At 43.3% G+C, this 21683-nt stretch overlaps 1 protein-coding gene across 7 annotated transcripts in view; it reads right to left on the bottom strand.

The window, feature by feature from the left end:
* Positions 1–21683, bottom strand: part of cicb (capicua transcriptional repressor b) — a 45804-nt gene that overhangs the window by 13180 nt on the left and 10941 nt on the right. For 5 of the 7 annotated variants that reach the window (XM_082550545.1, XM_082550544.1, XM_082550546.1 and 2 more), the window contains 9 exons: positions 16187–20134; positions 3222–3371; positions 2907–3081; positions 2149–2260; positions 1847–2029; positions 1617–1749; positions 1348–1526; positions 877–1015; positions 90–187 (listed from right to left, as the gene is read on the bottom strand). In XM_082550545.1, coding sequence (XP_082406671.1) covers positions 90–187; positions 877–1015; positions 1348–1526; positions 1617–1749; positions 1847–2029; positions 2149–2260; positions 2907–3081; positions 3222–3371; positions 16187–20006 — 4989 coding nt within the window. In that variant the 5' untranslated portion in view covers positions 20007–20134. Of the gene's footprint in view, positions 1–89; positions 188–876; positions 1016–1347; positions 1527–1616; positions 1750–1846; positions 2030–2148; positions 2261–2906; positions 3082–3221; positions 3372–4154; positions 4221–5474; positions 6152–16186; positions 20135–21683 lie in introns of those variants that run through there. The other 2 variants (XM_082550547.1, XM_082550548.1) reach the window with 2 other exon arrangements.

Raw genomic sequence — 21683 nt, 5'->3', positions numbered from 1 at the left:
CAAATATACAGATGTTACACAGGATAATCACCTTTAAAATGTTTCAAGAAATCTGTGTGTGTTAAACTGATAGCTATCAATACCATTACCTTTCGATCGCTTTCATCACCCGAACCGTTCTCACTATCGCTGTCAGTCACACGCTCCTTACACTTGAGGTCTATGGAGCTGCTGGGATAAGGGTCCTCTGCGGAAAGAAGCACACACTCCAGCTACACTTGATATTCCTTAAAATTTAACATCCACTCAAAAGGTCAGGGAAAACTTGTGATGCATTCATGTAATGCTGGGAGAAAGCAGAGAACACCTTTTATCCAAGGTTGTCAGCTTGCATTGCAATCTTGTAGTCAGACCAGTTAGACAACTTTAATTAGCCATTTTTGCTGTTACAGAGTTAAGCCCTTTCAAAAGAGGTTGAACTCGCTGTATTATTTTTTATTTTATTTCTAATGCAAATCCCAGATGATGTGCATTTGCAGCCATTTAGCAAGGATATTGTTAATGTCAGTGATACCTGAAACTTCAGACTTGTAATTACAAGCGAGAAGCTGACGTGAACAGTTTTTCACACTCAGCTGCTCATAATTACCGTTTAAATAACCAGATAATTGGGGCATGTCTGAAACTGCTCTCACTTCTTAAAATCTGAAATGTCAAAGTGGCCAATAACAGGAGAGACTAAACAACATGTGACTGTTTCACAAGGAACTAATTGCTGACATTACCTCTTAGTACTGAGTGGGTGTTTTGTTTTTTTTAAACATACAGAAGATGACAATACGCAGTGTGGTTCAGTGCTGCTGGAAGCAGTTTACTAACACATTAATTGCTCTAATCTAATATGGCTGCATGAGCACAGTAGTATTCATTTCTCACCAATGACATCATCATCTCCCTCCTCCTCACAGATGACCATGCGCTCCTCATCACTGGTCATGTCCTCGCTGACCCCACGCTGAGACTGTGCCAAAGGAGGGGCATGGCTCGAGAACTGATTGCCACCATCCCCACACATCTGAGACAAAAGACATATTAGGATGACCTTCTTGTTGTAACCTTATTTGGGTTTGATGTAGCAATGTGTTAAATGTGTTCAAGATGCCAGTCTGGGACTGAAAATGCACCATCCTACTGCCAAAACAGTTTTTTCATGTTTGTGGAAAGCAAAAGTAGAAAACATCTTCTATTGCTGGGAATACAAAATGAATTCACAAAACACATCTTTAAATTTCTGACTGCACTGGTAGCAGTAATGGCTGCCTTTCATTTATTCTTTAAAAAGAAAATACTAAGCTTCAACATTCAATATTCAACGTTCTCAGTTGATGAGCTGTTCTCCTCTCTCACCTGTGCCAGTTCTGCAAGGGCTTGCGTATTACCCCTGTCACTCCGCTCCAGGCTGTGCACAGCACTTTGGGAGAAGGCTCTGGGGCGAGTAAGCTGGCTCGCATGGCCCTCTCCTGTAGTCCTCTCGGACACGCCCACCAGTCCTGGACTGACACCCTTCAGCTCGACAGAATGGGGCTCTATCCCAAGGCAAAAATATCACTGATAAGGACTTGAAGAATAACGGGCATATGAGAATCTCTGTAAATGTATGCTGCATATTGACCAACCTGTGGATTCAGACATGCTCCTCTCTCTGATGTCTTTGCTCCCTGGTACCCCACGACCTTCAGAGCTGGACTTCTTTCTGTCTTTATTGCACCACTTCCAGTCTGGGTGGGCCTTGAAGTGGGCCTCTTTGACCTGAGACCAAGAGAAGGGACAGGTATGCATCTAAACTGATATACGACTGAACCATTTTTCTAAAATTATGTACATCTTTCTGTATGTATCTGGATACCTGGAAAGCCAAATCATGGTACTTCTGTTTCTCTTTAGGTCCTAGAGCGTACCACCATTCCCCAAGAATCTTGCTGACTGTCCTGTTGTCCTGGTTCGGGTGACGCTGGTGAACCAATGCTCGATGGCGCTTGCTGAAAATCATAAATGCATTCATTGGTCGCCTGATGTGGTCCTTCTCCCTCTGAAAGAGTGAGCAAGAAAAACAGTCAGATATTACGTGACATATCTTAATTAAGGACACACTGAGAATTGTGTTTTTGTGGATGCAGTGAATAAAAAAAAAAAAAAGACAAACACCACCTTTCCAGGGCTGCTCTTGTCTCCATCTTTGGGCAGTGCACTGAGCGACTGAGTACGTCTCTTTCCTGGTGATGTAGAGAGAGGCTGCTCTTGTACGACTCCTGGAAGGAAGCTAAAGGAGACAGAAAAACATCTCTGGGTCTATAATCTTTAATTTTCCATACCCGCATGGAGGCTGGCCCATTAGCACTTCTTCTCTTTCCATCTCTAATATTTAAAAACCCGGTAATTTTCTACTTAACATCAGGTATTATTTATCTTAAGGCTGCGAGTCTATGAGATGTAGACACTGAGCACAAGTAGTTCATCTCCCATGAGATACAGCAGCAGATTCAGCAGATAGCTAATCCATTTCAATGTCTGACAGCCTGGCCACTGCCTTTCATATAGTGATAGAAACCAGAGATGGAATGCTTTTGTTCCCATCTGCTTTGTTCTGGCATTGAGCTCTTCTGCCCAAATTAGCGCAAGGATACAGAAAATATCACACTCCCTTACTGTATGTGTGGGTACACAGCACCACACAGAAAATTACTGTGAAAGCTGGCTTGGACAAATACATAACCACTTTAACAGATAAAACATGAGGGTTTGTGCTACCTCTATTTCTCTGTGTTCTTTTAGCCTGACAGATTTACCCACAAAATCCCAATACAGTGAAAAGAAAGAAAGAAAGAAAGAAAGAAAGAAAGAAAGAAAGAAAGAAAGAAAGAAAGAAAGAAAGAAAGAAAGAAAGAAAGAAAGAAAGCTGCTCTTACGGGTCATCCACATCACTCTCAGTTTCACTGTCAGGCCTCTCCCTCTCTGTATCTCCTTTCTCTTTCTCTGGAGGCGGCTCATCTGAAGCAGGGGGAGGCCTTGATGGGGGACCTCTCTCTACAGTGGGAGGTGCCTCTGCAGGCTCCTGTGGCAGCGCTGCCACCCCCTGACACTCTGAGGAAAAACAACAAATTATTCAGGGCAAAGAAAGCAGTAAATGCTGCTGAAGTTTCAAAGGAAAATAACCCGAAACTGGTGACAACACCTTCCCCCCCTCCTTACAGCTTCTAGGTCAGTCTTAATATAAACATTACCCGTCTTCAGACTGGCTGCTTGAGGGTGGTTGACTGGGTGCTGGCCCTCTCCTGGCTGAGAAGTAGCATCTGATTGGGTAGGTGCCAGAAAGGGGACCAATGAATGCCAAGGGAAGACTGGCACTGACCGGGGCTCTACATTGGTCCACACTGCAGAAGATAAAAGGAATTCAGATTAATTTACCTGATAAATTCACAATATGAGGCCTTGCCTTGAATTCAGATTCAAAACAATCTGTCATTCGTACTAACAAATCAAGAAACAGCTTACTTATTTAGAGGAGTCACTGTAACACTTACACAACAGTCGCATTCCTACTCAATGACCAATTAGTTTACAATGTGATCAAGCACAAATGTTATATTATTTTGGATGGAAAAACAACAAAAAATACTAAAAATCAGACAGACAACAACAGAGTACTTCTTGCAGTAGTACTTTGGCCACAGTAGCATCTTGCATTTTAGCCATCTAACCACAGGCTGGATAACATCTGGGATAATAGGTAAAGGTCGGTGGTTACATGGCAGAATAAGAAAGAACCAGTGCTTTGAAAGCTACCAGTAATATCAGTACTGCCACAGTAACAGATCAGACCTCCATCCACTAAACTGGTTAAATCATTCCAAAAACTGCAGATGTACAAAAGGACTCTCTGTTCCCAATAACAGGCTGAATGGAGAACAGAAGCCATTACCAAATGTCATAAATAAAACAAATGCTGTATAACTCACTATTTCCTTTACAGAAAGAAAGAAAGAAAGAAAGAAAGAAAGAAAGAAAGAAAGAAAGAAAGAAAGAAAGAAAGAAAGAAAGAAAGAAAGAAAGAATCTCTAGATAAAAATGCTTCATACATTAACAAAAACACTCAGAAAGGCATTACACTGTGTACCTGCATTACACTTCAGGTAAACAATAAGATATGGACTAACCAAACATGCTTAATCCTTGGCGAAGATACTGAGGATTCTCTGATGAGAACATTGTTGAAAGAAATCCTTGATGTTTTCAAAAGAAAAAATCTTTTTTTAAAAACGTAATGATAATGAGTCCTTTTAAAATCTTTCTTCTATAACATGTAGATATCCAGGTAAGAGAACATGTTTACTCCAAAAATCTGGGAAGCTCATAGTGTGTCTGGATCCCTTTCATCCCTACAGGTTGCAGCCATCATTCAGAAGAATAACTGCATCACTTCCCGACATGATGAGGTCTTCAAGAGGTATCCTTATTTATTTATTTTTAACCTAACTAAAATACGAGATAAGAGTCCATATATCCGTATCGCAGTATGCCGCAATCTAATAACGCACACGGAACAAACATCAGTGGACAGGGTGTACTGTAAACGATTCGTAAGAAAAAACTAAATAATGTTACATTTGTGCGAATGTAGCGGTGTACAGACGAGCCACTGAAAAAAGACGATTATGATCGAAGGCAGGGTTCCGCCTCCCTTTGGTCTAATTACCCCCGATGCCCTCTCTCCCTGTTTGTTTACATTACTACAGCAGCCCGGGCATGAAGGGGTTAACAAGGCCTCGAGCCCATCCACGGCCTGGATTGATACAGCCACCCGGAAACTACGCAGTCCTTCTGGGCCATGTCAAAACGTGCTCTGCGCTACTACACGGTTTTGGGCAGGTGGGGCTCGGCAGGTACTGAGAAGCACATGAAGTCCCGGACTCGCACAGCTACAGAGCGCCGTATCGATCAGGGTAAAACAGCGCTCCAACAAGCAAAGTGGGCTGATCACAGCTCAAGTGATTCTTCTATTTCCAACTACTGTGAATCTGCTTAATGTCCAAGTGTTCGCCGTTTCCCTCAACACCGACTTTCAACACTTGCTGATTCGGGCATTTTAAAAGAAAAAGAGGGGGGGGGGGGGGTGTAAAGAAATCACGGCAAATTTAGCTGCCTCTTGCAATAACCGGAGCCTCAAGTGCACCGCTCCAAATTGGACCAACCTCTCGGGAACGCCCCTGGTCGTGCACCCGCCGCACAGACACGGGCAAAAGAAACGCAATTATTTTCATGTCGCAACTATAAAATCCTATTTTCAAATGTACTGACATCAAATATAACACTGTCTGTTAAGTGCATTACTCCGAAACTTGTTTCTCTGATATATGCCCCCCACCCCCCTCGGGATTACGATATCCACCTGTTTTAACCAGGCAATTCAGTTAACACCTATAAAAGAAACACCGAACTAGTTGTATTTGTTCCCACTCATAAGAAGACATCGTTACCGTAAATCTGGTGCATTCATCCATCACCCTGCGCTCACAATCCCGCTATCCATCAGTTTGATTACCGAGAAAACCACCTGTACTGTCTCCGATTTAGCAGTTCCTATCCTGCCTGACGAATCTGGCCACAAACCTGACGTTAGCTAGCAACTGATGAGACTACAACACAGCGATGAAAGCAACCACGGTGAGGACTCCTGGCTCAAGTCAGCGAGGAGAAAAGGAAGGAGGGGAGGGGGGTGAGATGAATCGCAGTTGCTGTTGTATTTTTCTTACTCCTCCTCAATCAAGCTTTCGAGGCAGCAAAAGAGTGACCGGTTGTAGATGCCCCCCCCCCCCAGTACAGGACCAGAACACGGCGGGGGGTGGTGGAAGGAGGTGGGGGCTTTAAACCCCGCGACGCTGGGTGATAGCCGTTTGAGAGGTCGGTCTGTCTGCAGCAGGTTAGCTAGCCACTTCGTGCGGACGACATCGGCGCGCACACCGTCCAGTCCGCTGACTACTTGCTGTTACTCGTGTTGTTTTGGCCCAGAAAAGTCCTTGTATCACATCTCCACACCTCCCAGCCCGAGTTTACTCCCTTATTTTTGCCTCATTCGCTCTCTCTCGCGCGTAAGCCTTGGCCCTTTCTTTCTCTTTCCCTCCTCTTCCTCTTGTTGTAAACTAGGCTGCTTGCCCCCCCCCACACACCTCCTGTACTCGTACCCCTCCCCTTCTCGTCCTGTCAACCTCGCCCAGCCTTGTCCCGCCCCCCCCTGGGCGAATACTATTCGGCTATTCGCCCTGGCGTCGAACCGTCATCTACCCGCCGCGCACGCTGATTGGCGGAAGGGTGCGCTGGAATGCCAGTCATATGCAAATTACACCCGGCGTTACAACTATAACCTCTTCTCCCTCTAATCTCGAAGCTTCTTTAAAATACTCAATAATAGTTAATAAATATTTTCACTGTATCGATATGGGAACACGAGCTGGAGTCCGTGTAAGGCCTCAAAAGTGAGTATTTTTGTGCTTCTTTCTTTCATTGGTGGAGGAGTCGTAGTAAACCTTGAGTGGTGGGTGAAAGCGCGTATCAAACGCCGACACTCAGATGTAGGCCAACCGATAGCTTAACAGAATTTAGAGAAGCTCCGCCCCCTTACTAATGCTCGGCTCCAGTTTTAATACACAAAAAGACCACACATGCAGGGAGGCGCTAGTGTGCTATCTGCGCTTTACCTGTCACGCTGCTTCGGTCTCTCTAGGGAATCTGCACAGGGGGTGGACTCTGATGAGGACTTTGGGGTCAAGATTGCAATGCATACCCTCACCCAATAAACCTAGATAAGCATGCAGGGTCATTACAAGTTAGAAATATAAATCATTCGAAAAAGGAATTTGAAATACATATAACCATTTTCTGGTGATGCTACACGTTTGCTTTCAGAAACACAGCCAAGAGCCACGAGGCAAGTGGTGCAATTTTCCCCAATAAAAAGCTCTTCAAATATTTTCCATCTCTTCATCATGCAAATGTGCCTCCTCCAAGACAGAATTAAAAATGTTCTGATGCAACACTCACAGGGACAAGGAGGAAAAGTGAAAGAAAAGAAGAAGAGAATTGAAAACAGGAGAGCAGGACTGGTTAGAAAGAGAGGAAAAAATGGGTGGAACAGACTAACATTGGAGAGGACCAGAGGGTAAAAATAGACTGAGAGTCATTTTCAGCAGGAGAGCCAGAGAGAGAGAGGGGGGGGGGAGGTATGGGGGGTGGAGAGAAAACAACTTGTGAAAACAGAACTTCTTTCAAAAGGAGGAAGGGTGTGAGAGGCCTGAGATGGGGCAGACAAAGGGGAAGCATTTAAATAGATTTTATAGACATTATACTGATGAGACAGATAGAAAGAGGATGGGTATTTGTGATGTGGATTCTCACTGAGGCAAGAACTGCTTCTCAACCTTTTTAATGGTTCCATAAGACAAATACAATACTGGGAGGGACTGAATTTATCACCAGCAGCCAGTCAGCACATCGGGAGCTTGAGACCTGACCAATAAGGCTGAGAGACACACTGGCAGCAGCTGCCCTTAGTAGTAAAAAAGTTAACCCTCTAAGTCCTGGGTTACACTTCTATAAGAGTATTTGGAAATGTTTGCAACTCAAGGGTATTGAGGACATTTCCTTACTTTTAGTCTTTCGTCACATCTGAAAAGCACAACTTGTTTGACGAGTATTTTATGGACACATTTATTTAGAATCAGAGTGTCTACATCAGCGGTCCCCAACCTTTTTTGCGCCACGGACCGGTTTATGCCCGACAATATTTTCACGGACCGGCCTTTAAGGTGTCGCGGATAAATACAACAAAATAAAACTAGTACTGGTACCGAAAAAGAAGATTTATTCATAACACACGTGAAAAGACCCAGGAAAACAGAGTTAACGATAAAAACAATAACAAAATAACGCTGAAAACCGATAAAAACCCTGAAAACCATACATTTCACACCTGAGCCTCTACCCTCGCGGCCCGGTACCAAACGACTCATGGACCGGTACCGGTCCGAGGCCCGGGGACCGCTGGTCTACATGACCAAATCAACTATTTCTGTAAAGTCTTGGGCTTGTATTATAATACCTATCCCTGGGGCACACGTCCAATATAATAATCTTTAAAAACACTAGAAATTACATAGAAAAACTAACAAAAACTGAACTAAAACTAAGCAGTAAAAACTAAACTGAAACAAGCAAAACCACTTTGGAAACTAACTGAAACTGACCTGAATTCAAAACATTCAGAATGAAACATAAATAAAATGTAATTGGAAAATACAAAACTTTAATCACTGACACAGACTAAGAGACTAAAGCTTATCAACTGCACTGCACTCTCAACAAGTCAATCAAGCAAACATGGTGTGTTAAGGAGGGGATGCTGGACAGCTTGGCTCAGAGAATGAAAAGGAAAAAAGAGTGAAAGAGGGTTAGGGGTGGAGATGAAAGATTGCTGTGGCTGTTCAGTGGTTGCAACCCTGGGTAAACATAACTGGAACTGCAACTGACCAATTATTCAGAGCGGAATAATGGGTTTTTCCTTTATCCTGGTCTGAGTACGGCACAATTCCAGTTCACTTAGTGTTGTAATAATACTGCACATGTATTTGCACAAAAGTAGATTAACGGTTTCTGGCCGTCATACCTTTTTAGAGCAAAAGATGTGCAGATAAGAAAATCAGTTGATCGCGTGCACAAGAAGCTGCATATGCAAGGGAGGCGAAATCAACACGGTGGGAAACCACAGAATTTTAGCACTTAGTCACATAAAACAAGAGATAAGTGGTGCAGACTGGTAAGACTAAGATAGAAGGTGTGAAGACAAACAGTAAAAGAGAAATTCCCCTAAAGCTTGGCTTCACCATCTCTCCCTGCTGCTGTGCTGGCGGTGCAGTATCTGTGTAGGTGTTCAGCAGCTTTCATGTGCTGTCTCTTCTCACAGACATCATGCTTTTCATGTGCATATGTGTGCATGCCTTTACCCCCCAATTACATCTGTCAAACGCCTCGTGACATCACACGAGAAACTTTTCCTCCTCCTCCTCCTCCTCCTCCTCCTCGTCTTTACCTACACTGGCACTGTGCAGGCGGAGCACCACCTTCGCTCCTTCTTCCCATCCCATCTCTCTCATCCCTTAATTCATCTTCCACCCCTGTCCTCTGTCTCTCCCTCCCACAACCCACCATTTTGCTCCGTCCAATTATAACTCGATCCACCAGTCTTTTGCAGTTACCATGGCAACAGCTATGTTGGGCACAGGTTCTCCATGTCGCCCGCGGTCACAACTCTACTACTGACCATCACCACCTATTGCATTAAAATAAACCAATCGCTGTTATGTGGCATACGGATACCAGGAGGGACGGCTCTGTGGGGGCTTTCTTAAGATGCTTGATTCGCTCCTCATTTTGTTCCAGTTTCATTGAAAGTTAGACAAAAAAAAAACAAAAACTGTGACTACAGATTATGTTCAGTGATTACTTTGATGAATGACACACATTAGGGAATTGAATAGAATCAATGCAAAAGGCTCTACAAGACTCATTAACACTGCTACCAACATCAAATGATGAGCAGCAGGAAAAATATGTGAAACACGAAGTTAAGACCCAGATCCCTCCATCAACCGAGTGAGGGAACTTGTAATGTATGTGTCTGACCATCTGGGGGCACTACTAGCCTGCAGATAAATGGCTAACAAACCAGAAAGCAAGTGCATAGACTGTGGAAGTAGAGATGCAAAGGGAAAGGAGAGGAGGAGAGTGGGATGAAGGACAGAGAAGAAATTGTGAAGGAAACTACAAACTCGTTGTAAACTTTGTCATATGAGGAGCACCTGAAAAGAATAATGAATGTGGGTTTGACAGAAACCTTAAAGAAGCAGTAACAAATCTCAATATCGCTCTAACTTTACATGCATTCAAAGTCTTGGAGCCACCTCAGACTACAAACTCCCAGTGCACCAATGCATTTTGAGAATCTCCCCAAAGTCCATCAGGAAACAGGATTATGACTGCACATGACTTTTGTGGTAAGTCTTGAGGGCTTCACATTTGCTTTGGTGCCAGTCTAGATGGGCTGCGTGATCCAGATGTGGTTGTTGCCATGGCCAGGGAGGATATGCAGGGCTTTAAGCGTTACGTAAAGCAGGGACGGGAGGGAGTGGGGATGTTATTCCCGGGTATCCGTATCCGGGTAGACCAGGATGAAGAGAGCGAAGTGTAAAAGGAGGGGAAGCGAAGCCACTGCAATGCGATGGAGCAAAGGGTTAAAAAAAAAGTCTCATAATTGTTTAGAAAAAAAATCAAAAATGAGATAGACGAAGGCGGGCGAACGTCAAAAAGATGCATCGAAGTGCAGAACAGCAGTGCAAAAAAGTGTATTCACGTGTTCTTAAGGGAGTGTGACATGTTTACTCCATGTTGCACAAACTGCGTGTGCATGTGACACTGAGACAAAGAATTATGAAGATTTGGTAAAAATGCTGAGGAATAATGACATATAAATAATATTCAAATATAAATCTAATAATTAAAGGTGCTCTTTAAGAAAACGTTCATGCTTACAATGAGTCTGCACAGAGAGGTAGTTTCACTACATGGTCGTATAGAGAAGAGAGGAACTAGTGATCTGGACACAAGAGAACAAATACACAAAAAACCCACCATAAACATCTTCTTCACCGACTTCAGAGCTGAACTGATGAAAGTCGTCACTAAAGAAGGCTACAACTTTCATTAAATATAAAAAGTCACGTATTTTCTGCTGATTTTAAGACAACTTTCAAAATTACAGACAACAGCAGAAGATGAGGAAGCAGCTGCTGCTGTATTCTGAGAGCATTTCTTTACACCTAGGGAACAATATGGAGGGCTTTATTTTCATAGTTTATTATGCAGTGGTTTTACTGGTCTGGCACACTTGAGATCAGATTAGTCTGTATGTGGCCCATAAAATAAAATGAGTTTTACACGCCTGAATTAAAGGAAACCCCCTCCAGTTATCCTAGATTGTTTCCATTTTCTGAGAATGTTGACTAAAGATGCCCGAGATGTAAGAAAGAAGGAGCCGTTAGTAACACGTTAGAGAGTAAAAACATGTGAGCCTGCTGAAGTTCTTCTTCTCTCAGAGAAAAGGGACACAAGCACACGTGCCACACACACACACACACACACACACACACACACACACACACAGAAAAAGGGGGGGACTGCCTTTTCTATTTGTGAATATTCTGTGTTATGTACAAGCTACATCAGTGTGATGTTTGCTTTGTTGCCATGGCAACAGACATTTAGCGCTCACACATCATATCCGGTACCCAGTGATTGACACTTTGTTAGTCTGTCTCATAGATGTGCGCACACACAGACACACTGCATGTAATACACATGTGACACCATTTTAAAAAAAAGGAGAAGAAGAAGAAGGCGGCTCTTGTCCTTTACCTTTTCAGACGGTTTGTTTAATAGCTTTTTGTTGTTGTTGTTGTTTTTATGTTGCAGGAAGTTACAGGGGTGCTTAAAAAGACACGACAATGTAAAGCCTCATTAGCACCTCATAGATGGTGAAACACACACACATACACACGCACACACACAGGGAACATATGCAGCTTCGTCTTAAAAAGTACATCGCAGTGTCAGCTTACCCGCGGCAGGGCGTTGCTGTGTTATTTCAGAGTGAATTAATGAAAACACAACCTACCGATGCGTGTGTGCAGGATTATACTGCAGAGAAGACAGGACTGATTACCAATAAAGTAATTGCATGTATTGTCCCTTTGATCGTTTCTATTTTTACACACTAACTATACACTTGAGTAAATGATCTAAGGGATGCTAGATTTGATATTATTTAATAGTAGCGGCAGCTTAAGTATCAGGTTTTTCACACACTGTAAAAAAGTAATGTAAAAGTATTTTACTGTGTATTTTACAGTTTTGTACTGTTCTTCTAGAATATCATTAAATTCACATAAATAGACTGTGATTTTACATTTCAAATGTAAGTTAATGTAAAATCACTGTAAATGTAATAAAACATAACTTTCTTGTTTTTTAAATGTATTTGTCTGTACATATGTATATTTAGATTGTTAAAATACATTCACAAATGTATCATAATCTCACAACTAGTTGTCCGTTATTTGAAGATTGAACTGTTAAATTCAAATGTAATGCTATGGAAAAATATATAAAATGATTCTTATAAACTGTTTTTACATCAAATAATTATTATTATTATTGTTGTTTAGGACGATCGTGGCTCAAGAGTTGGCAGTTCGCCTTGTAATCAGAAGGTTGCCGGTTCGAGCCCTGGCTCGGACACTCTCGGTCCTTGTGTCCTTGGGCAAGACACTTCACCTACCACCTACTGGTGATGGCCAGAGGGGAATTATAAAGTGGAATTTGAGGGTCTCAAAAAGCGCTATATGAATGCAATCCATTACTATTTAAACCAACTGTTAACTGTATATTTCTGTACATTTAAGTATTATTATTCATATTGCCGCATTCATTGACCTTGTTTATAGGTAATTTCATTGTTTAATCATATTAAAATGTTCCTAATTTAATGCTTAAAAGCACTTGAAAAAGGCAAAATCCCATGTAAAATTAGGGCAACAAACTGTATTGTCATTACTGAAAATAACCGTATTTTCATGAGAAAGTTATTTTCTGTTATTTTATGGTATTATTTTGGCGCCCCAGCTGCCGGAATGTTACTGTTTTTTTAGGATTTTTTTTTTTTTACGGTGCAGAATTTTAGTTCAGTCCTAATCAATCTAAAGTTTTTTTAATCTTCTGTAGCTTTTAACATATTATTTTCTTTTAATGGCCTAAAACATTTCAGGGCGTGAAACAGTTGTAACATGTTGTCACTGCTGAGTTAGTAACCCATCTATGAGAATTTCGATAAGGATGAGGATTTCAGTGAGGATGTTTCCGCCACCTTATTAACAGGTGTGAGTATGGTTTGCTATAAATACAAGCTAATTTATAACAATACTGATACTCCACATCATTGCTAATACTATCACCCAAATACTCACATACTTATCATGCTAATATAGTAGAAGCTGAAGAGTGTCAACATTATTTTTTTTCAAAGGGTTTAGAGTGCCTGTTAGCGTTTGTGAAACAATTCCCCATGACTCCAAACAGGAAAATTATCCGACACCTTTTTAATAATAACAAATTCACAAAACAATATTTAAAATTATCTGAAAAACTCCACCAACTGCTCGTATTCTCCAAGCTGATGAGAATACACTAACACCTACATGTACTTGCAAATTATAAACACGCAAAACGTGTGATTGCGTGCACACACACACACACACACACACACACACACACACACACACACACACATAAACGCGCACCTTTTTTCCCTGTTGTATTTCACACTCTCCTACGGCCATATGCAAAAGCTCACACACCCTTTCTGACTCTACAGAAAACATCCTCGCGCGCACACAGCCGAGTGTGCGTGCACTCACACAGAGAGAGCCTATTCATTCATCCGGCGTCCCTTCAGCTGCAAAAAAGGGGATCTGAGGACGAACCGTACACTCAAAATGACAGCGCTCCCTTCCCTGTCCACTTCTCTGTCACACTCCTGAAGGTCTGAACAGTGGTGAGGGCAAGAGGCCCCGGTGAAGTGAATTACTCTTACTGATAGTACGTGTCCATATATAACACAACGGAAAAGTAAGCTTTTAGTTTCAACAGCTGATGAATAATGCTTTCTCATACACGTATGCACACACACGTACTCCATAATACTCCATAATATTCCCACACAACATACTGAAAATTACAGAGTATATCCTACACACATTAGAGTCGAGCCACCTCAGTACTCCTGTCCAAAAAAGCTGCTCGCACTTTGTTTCGCTATACTGTTACATGAGTCACTGTTAAACAAACAAGCGCATGGACATACACACAGCAAGAGCTAGTGGAAATAGTTTGTAGTGAGTTAGAATAACAGCTGCTGGGGTCAGGAAGTCAACATCACACGTGCACTTATAATAAGCACAATGGTCAGAGTTTTTCATAAAAATAAACAGGAGAAACAATTAGACAAAACATGCATTTCAGTTGAGCTTTTTTTAAAAAAAGGATTCTGCCGTCTTTACTGAGGCCTCCTTCATTCTCATTCTCTCTTTTTAAAAGACTAAATAAAAGACAAGTTGGGGGAAAGAGTCTATAACTGGCCTACATACTGCTCATCGAGCCCACATGCTCCATACCCGCTTTTAATTGTTAATGTCGTGTGCAGCTTGTGACAACATTTATTTCTCCCCGTTCTTTTGTATACCTTTTTAATCAAACAAATCAGTGCTGTTGTGCTGTATCCTGGCTTTAGCGAGGTATAACTTAAAGTTTCTGTCTATGACTGGGAATATAACACTTTCTGGTACAAACCACACTAATCCTGTATGACATAGAGTTTATTCCTTATAGACCTCACAAGAACAGCGAACCACATGTGTCCATGAGCTTCTTTTGCATTTTTCTAACATTAGCACACAGAAATTATTTTTGCCCTATTCGCATTTGCAAGCGAAATCCAAACCAAGAACAATTTAAATATTGTTTTTGCTAATTTCCCTATTCTCATAACAATGTCTGTGTGCAACATGCAATTATCATACAGCATGTAAAACACGCTAGAAAATACACCAAACTCCCTTTGCTTAGAGGTACCACAAAGGATCAGAGTTCATTACCTGCACTGAGTGCTGACTAGTGATTTTAGTGACCGTAGTGAATTTATAGTCATCAGCAGTGACTCCTGGAACAAGTCTAGTCCTGACCTGGTGTTTCATATGTGCTCGCTCCAGAGCTTACACGGATCATGTGACCAGCTTTAGCACTTAGTTTAGTGTTACCAGCAGAAGTGAGGATGGTGGACAGACAAATCGAGATAGCCATATGGGACAACAGCATGATGGCTAACAGGAGCTCCTTTCACTGGGCAGCAGCACACCCAGGTTGTGGCACGTCCATGTGAATCTAACCCTCTAATGCACCATGGCAGTCATCTGCTCTCAGATTATGAGAGTGGGACGTTATGATGTAAACCAGAAAAACATTATGCAGCATTGTTCAAAAGAAATATGATCGATTTATGGATGATTGTTCAGATGAACGAAATAGAAAAAATAGATTATATATGCATATACATATATATCGTACATATACAGGAAGAGACACATACAAAATACAAAGCTATTTCGTTTCAATTTACTATTAGAATTGACAGACGAATGTAATTTTGGAATTACAGATTTTAAATAAATGTATATTTCAATCAGTGTGTGTGTGTGTGTGAGAGAGAGAGAGAGAGCGAGAGAGAGAGAGAGCGTGTGTGTTTGCAGCAGTTTCAGCTGAATTCTAGATAATGCAAAAAAAATTCTATCATCACTTTTCACAAGATTTAGCTTCACATTCACTGCAAGTCTCATTTTCTGTGTGAAATAATTATTGGGTTCTGGTTGCAAAATGCTGGTTCAACGTCAGTATACAACACATCTCTGGCCATTCACAGCCGACACGTTTTCTGTGTGTGTCAGCAACTGATGCTACAGAATCACACAGATTAAAAAGAATACCTTTTAAAGAGTGAGAGAATTAGAAAAAAAAATAATTTTACTGAAAATGTGTAAACAAATTTAAACTAAATGGTGCTAATTATGCATTGAGAGTTCATCACAATACTAGGGTTGCAAGAAAAAAAAATCATACTAAGGTTGTTAAGTAAAATAAAACTATAGGATACTATTTTGTTAATTTTCTTACTGTAAATACAGAGAAGGAATTATATGAATCAAGCTGGAATAAAGTTTAACTCAAGTGATTTGTATTTAGAAAACCACAACATATCCTTTAAAGAAAGTCTAAACTCTTAACCTTTGAATTTTGAAACATGCAGAAAGTATAAAACAACATTTTTCAGTTTATTTTCACTGAATAATAATCTATAAATCTGTATCTTTATGATTGACTTGAACTTAAATGATAATATTAACATATTTAATCCGCATATCTCTTTTCCTCCTATTGTTGAAATAACTGCATTTTGCAGTTTATGTCTCTTTCCCTTACTTTTTCTTATTCCCTCACACACAAAATACACCCACACATCTGCGCCAATTCTCACCTGTGCCTGGACGTCCCATGATGATGTCCTTGCGTGGGACGGGGTGAAGACTTTCCGCTGGCAGGATCAGGGGCAGCAGAGCTGTGGGGGAAGGGTGACAGGGAACTGGCTGCTGGACCTCACCACCAAACCCTGCGCCCCTGTTCTCTTCTCGTTCCCCACAGCTGTCCGTGCTACTTGGAGCAGGAACTGTGACGGTTGTGCTGACAGTAACTGACAGGGCCTGCAGCGCAGTAGCAGGGGTGTCAGCGGTGGGCAAGGAGGAAGGTGTTGGGGACACGAGCACCAGAGTTTGGGCTGGGCTCCGTAAGAGGACAGTGCCATTAGGTACTGCGGCTGCAGCAGCGTTAATTGGGACAGGAACCTGGAGGCCAGAAACTGGCTGAGTAGTCAGGTGGGTTTGGGTGATGTCTTTAGACAAACTGTTTTCCTTCCCTCCCTCATTTCCAACACCACCTACTCCTCCTCCTCCTCTTCCCAGGGGACACTCTGTAAATTTTGCCAGTGGGACTTCGGGATTCCTCACAATAACAGGAGAGTCCCGCAAGGCCTGTTGGGAAACAGGGACCACACGACGAGGCCCTCCGTCAGTAGTGAGAGGAGAAGGAGGAGTTGGGGACACCAGAAGAGGAGGAGGGGAGACAGCAGTGGAAGAAGGGGGCCTGCTGGAGGAGGGAGTGGTCACTCCTCTGGGTCGGGAGAAGGTGGGAGTGTGTGTGCGGGAATGCAAAGCTGGCGTTTGGGGTGACAGCACTCTGAAAGAGCTGTTATGGTCGCCAGGATCCAGCTCTGTTTTGGGTGTGTAATCATGGTGATGTGAGGGCAGGGGTGGTGGAAGAGGTGCATCTGGCTTTCGCTTACTGGGGCTCATGGGGACTGTAAACGTAAGGTTACTCTGTAAGGTGGGTTGGACGCCTGAAGTGTGTCTCTCCCTTTCTCCTCCAGATGTGGATGATGCCTTACTGCCCCCTCCCCCTCCTCCCCCCGTGCCACTGGGCTGTCTGTGCCTCCGATGTTGCAGGACCGGGGATGCCGTAATCGGGGAGAAGTTGGCCGGCCTGAAACCGAACAGTGGAGAGGGCGAGGGAGAGGGGGCAGGGGAAAAGGGTGACTGGTTGGAGATGGGAGAAAAGGAGGGGGTGCCAGAGCGGGAGCTTCCTAATGACACCAGCATGGTGGCAGCCTCACACTCATCAAAGTCAAACCGTGACGACAGGTCATGAGGGAGGAGGGAGGGGAGGACCAGTCGGGGTCTGGAGTCTCCTCTGCTGCTGGCCTCACTGCTCTCTCTTGATGTGTCGTCCCACTCAAACTCACTGCTTGCTCTTCCCCGGAGGTCAGAAGGGGTGACTGTCCCTGAGCTGCTGCCTCCTCCTCCTCCCCTCTCTGCACCTGCAGCCTCCATCTCTTTGGTCCTCATGGACAGGTGTCTAGAGCAGTATCCTCGGCGCTGAGACTCCTTCATACAACCCTCCCTGGAGCACAGCCTCCTCCACTGCTTACCATTGAACTTCTTACGGATACCATTAGGTGTGCAGACAACATCACCCTTTTTGTATTTCTGCTGAGCCAATGAAAGGGGCGTCCTTGAGCGTGAGGAGGTAGAGGAGGACCCCCCACCAGAAGTAGGAGTAAGGGTCTGAGTAGGAGTGGTTTTGGATGGAGGTAGGTTTAAAGTGGTGTTGTTCATTTCAGACCCCAGTAAGGCTGGGGATGGAGTTGGCTGAGGACTAGCTACAGTGGAGAGGTGTGGGGGTCCCAAGCTTCTCACCACAGAGAGGTGGGGGGAGGAGGGAGGATAGCCGCTGGACTTGCAGAGGATGCTGTTGTGCTGAGAGGTTGCAGGATTTGTCTTATGACTAACGGTGTGTGTAAAACGAGACACCTCAACATCTTCTTCTGGTGTGTTTGGCTCTTTCTGTCTTTCTTGATCAGAGTAATTATCGCTGCATCCGTGACCTGTGCTGGTAACGGCACTAGAAGTCCCAGTGGAGGAATTTGTGGGTGGATGTACAGTTCCATAGTTATGTCCTCCTATGACCCCGCCATGTGAAAAACCATGACCCAGCCTTACTCCACCTCCCAACACTCCCATTCCAATACTCAGCTGGCAAACCTCTCTCTCGACCTCCATCTCCTCCCGCCGCTGTCTCTCTTCCCGTTCCCTCTCCCGCTCTCTCTCCTTTGCTCTCCCACCATCTAAATGTGAGACCTCCCAAGGAGGAGTGAGTAATCTCAGGCTCTGTCGGGACACCCACACAGCCTGGCTGCTTGTGCTCCTTTTCTCTTTCTCCTCTATTGCCCCTCCACCCAGAGTTTCTTTTTTTTCACTCAGGAGCACCTGGTAAGGAAATGAGACACCAGGGTGTGGGTCCACCTCAGTAACAATCCCCTCTCTGTACAACAGAGAATCTCCTTCCTCCCCACCAAACGGCACACACACTTGGGTCCCAACAGCTACAGGTGTCATGCCAGGTGGGGGGGCATCTAAAATAAAATCCACAGTGCTCTCAGTCCCTGACGACGTCATTGTACTTCCACTATGAAATGGATATTTTACAAGGGTCTCCTCTCCTTGGAGCTGAACTTCGACAGTACCCCCACACACCCTACGCACCACCCCTGGTCTAAAAATATGTGACGGGGGGCGTGAGTGTCCACTATTCACAGCCTCACCACCGCTTGTGACACAGCGAGCCAGGACTCTCTGGTTCTTCATGCCTTTGGCCAGAGCTTCAGCTAGCCCCTCTGACAGATTGGGCTCTTTAGGGTGTAAGTTGTGTAGAGGAGCTGGGATGTGGTAGTTCTTCTGATGAAGACTTGGTCCTGATGCTTCCATCACATCCAGGTCAGCCGAGTGCTCACTAGCTGTATCCGTGGAGGAGGAGCGCACAGAGTTCGGGGCCCCCTCAGGCTCATTTTCCCCAGACTGGGACGCTTTTTCCTGGGAATCTGCTGTCCTGAGGGTTTTATCCTCCATGGAGACAAAATGGTTTGCTTCTGTAGCTTTACTGTCCACAGTTAGCACTGATGGCTGATTACCTGAGCAACTGTTACTTATGCTATTACTGCTATTGATAAAAGTAGTATGGCTCCCATCACAACTGTTACTGCTCATGTTATTAATACCACTTGTAGCGTTACTATTAGTACTACTGTTAGTGCTTTTATTAATGCTATTACTAACACTGTTACTAGTCTTGAAATGGTTATTGGGACTATTAACACTATCACTAACTTTGCTGTTGATATTGCAGTAACTGTTATTTACGAGAGCAGGGCTGGAGGTAGGAATGGTAGATGTAACACTTGCACTGTTGGCAAAGTGCTCATATGTGTATTTTTTTTTGGGTACACGAGCCTTAAACGTGGCTGTTTTCCTACTAGAAACTGAGCCTAAACTGGGGCTGTGACTGGTGGCTATAGAGGGTGTAGCTGTGGTGAGTGGCGCTGGGGCAGAGGTAGGAAATGCTACAGAATCAGCGGGCATAGTACTGTTTCCATTTGTGCCCGCTATCTTCTCCTTTTCTGTCTTTTCTTCTGCTTGCTTTCCACCATTCTCAGCTGACTCCACAGGTTTCCTCAGTTCAGTAGGCTCCTCCCTCATGGGGGTATTGCTATTTGTGATTGGTTCCTTGTCAGAGTTGGGTTGGCCGTGTTTGCGTTTGGAAGGGGTGCTTTGTGTGGTTTTGACAAGAGTCTCCCTCTTGACTCTTCTGGGGTCCTTTTCTTGGGGAGGCTGAGAGCCCCCTCTCCTCCTCCCCCCTCTGCCTCTAGTTAACGGGGGAGAACGCCCTCTGTGTTTCTTTAATGGCCTCATCTTTTCTTCACTGCTCACCAAGTCCTGCAGATTGCACGGCGTTTCCTTTTTTTTCTACTTCCAAAGCACTCCTTGTTTTCCGACACTTTTTCTTTTGCCCGTTTTTTCTGTTCCCTCTGTACTGGAATCTGAAAAGAAAAAAAGAGGTGCAGAAGACAAGTGGTCATTTATTATATTCATAACCAAGAAGTGCAGAGAACAAAAATGACGATTAAGAGTATGTTGGCTATCACATTGGCTCAATATCTGAAGTCTGTTCACTCTCCTAGTTTATGCCTGATTCGAGATAAACTACATAAACAACAAGGACAAAAGTACTTAATCTTAATCTGGAATCAGGTTTTCCTGCTACCACAGGTGTATAAACTCAAAAAGATGGGCACTGTAACCGGTCAGCTCATGAAATTTCTTCCACGTAGATAATTTGACATTAAATGTTAGGTGGTATTCTTGCAAAGGTACAGAGCAGGGTTGGCAAGTGCATTGTGCGTAAAAGTCGCCAACACTGCGCTGACTCGATGACAGCAAGGCTTTCAAAAAAACGTAAAAATCAAGAAGTGCAGGACCGGCTGAAATGACATCAACGTGACGTCACTTTTGTGGTCCAGCTCTGTTTGCGAGGGCAACAACGTCGAGCATTAATGGGCCCTGATGTGTAGGCGTACTTTGGTCCATAAAGCGTACGTGTATAAACGAGAGTTTAAGGATGCACTGTTTTCTAAAACTGTGGGCCGATACCAAAGATTTAGATAACAGTTTGTATGGCAGCCGATAAAAATATTTGTCTTCTTTTTGTGTATTGTGTTTTTGATATTTATTACCTCAAAAAAGGAACAAAGGCATTTTAATTATAAATAAATAGCTGCTTATCATCATATTATCTTTGAACATTTATTCAACAGAATACAGATGTGACAAGTGAGCTCAGTGACACAACATCGGCCACTGACATCGGTAAATGTCATCTTTTTGCCGATACAGCGTTAGTTATTTTAGGACGACATATCACCACATCCCTGCAGAGTGTGTGCACTCAAAACACAAAATCTCGATTATAACATTAATGACAACATTTCAAAACAACTAAAATGAAGGACATGGTGGGTTTTGTTTTAAATATCAATAATCTCCTATAGACTAATAATCAAAGCACTCCAAGGCAGTCTCTGTAAATGCCTTTACTCTCACAGGATGGGCATATTTAACCTAAAAAACTCCAGGATAAGACTTCATCAGGGGGTTTATATACACACACACATATAAACTCGAAGGGCATCTCAAACAAAAACAGTCTGAATCCTACTCAAACACTCTTTTTATTCTTCTCAAGACCTTTTAATAGTTAGCTTATTACTAATGATACCAGCTGATTTAAACTGTGATGATTATGAGCGATCGCTGCCTAGGTAATCCTGGTCAAGCATGTCTGAGAGCTATGTTTACTCTGGTTAGGTCTGAGTGAGCGTGATTTAAAAGAAAAGGTCAGCAAAGAAAGAAAGAAAGAAAAAAGAAGGAACAAGTCTTCAATGAGGCCTTCATCTCGTCAATTTTAAATGCACACATAAATGCACTCGAGTCGCACACAGATCTCTGCTATACTCGCTTCAGCTACTTCGACGTGCGACGGGGCCGCTTTCTCACGACAAGTGTTACAGACTTGATGCCATGTGATCAACT

The sequence above is a fragment of the Aulonocara stuartgranti genome (genome assembly GCF_965226115.1).
Source record: "Aulonocara stuartgranti genome assembly, chromosome: 11".
In the NCBI taxonomy this organism is placed as follows: domain Eukaryota; kingdom Metazoa; phylum Chordata; class Actinopteri; order Cichliformes; family Cichlidae; genus Aulonocara; species Aulonocara stuartgranti.
This window is presented reverse-complemented; position numbering and strand designations above follow the sequence as displayed.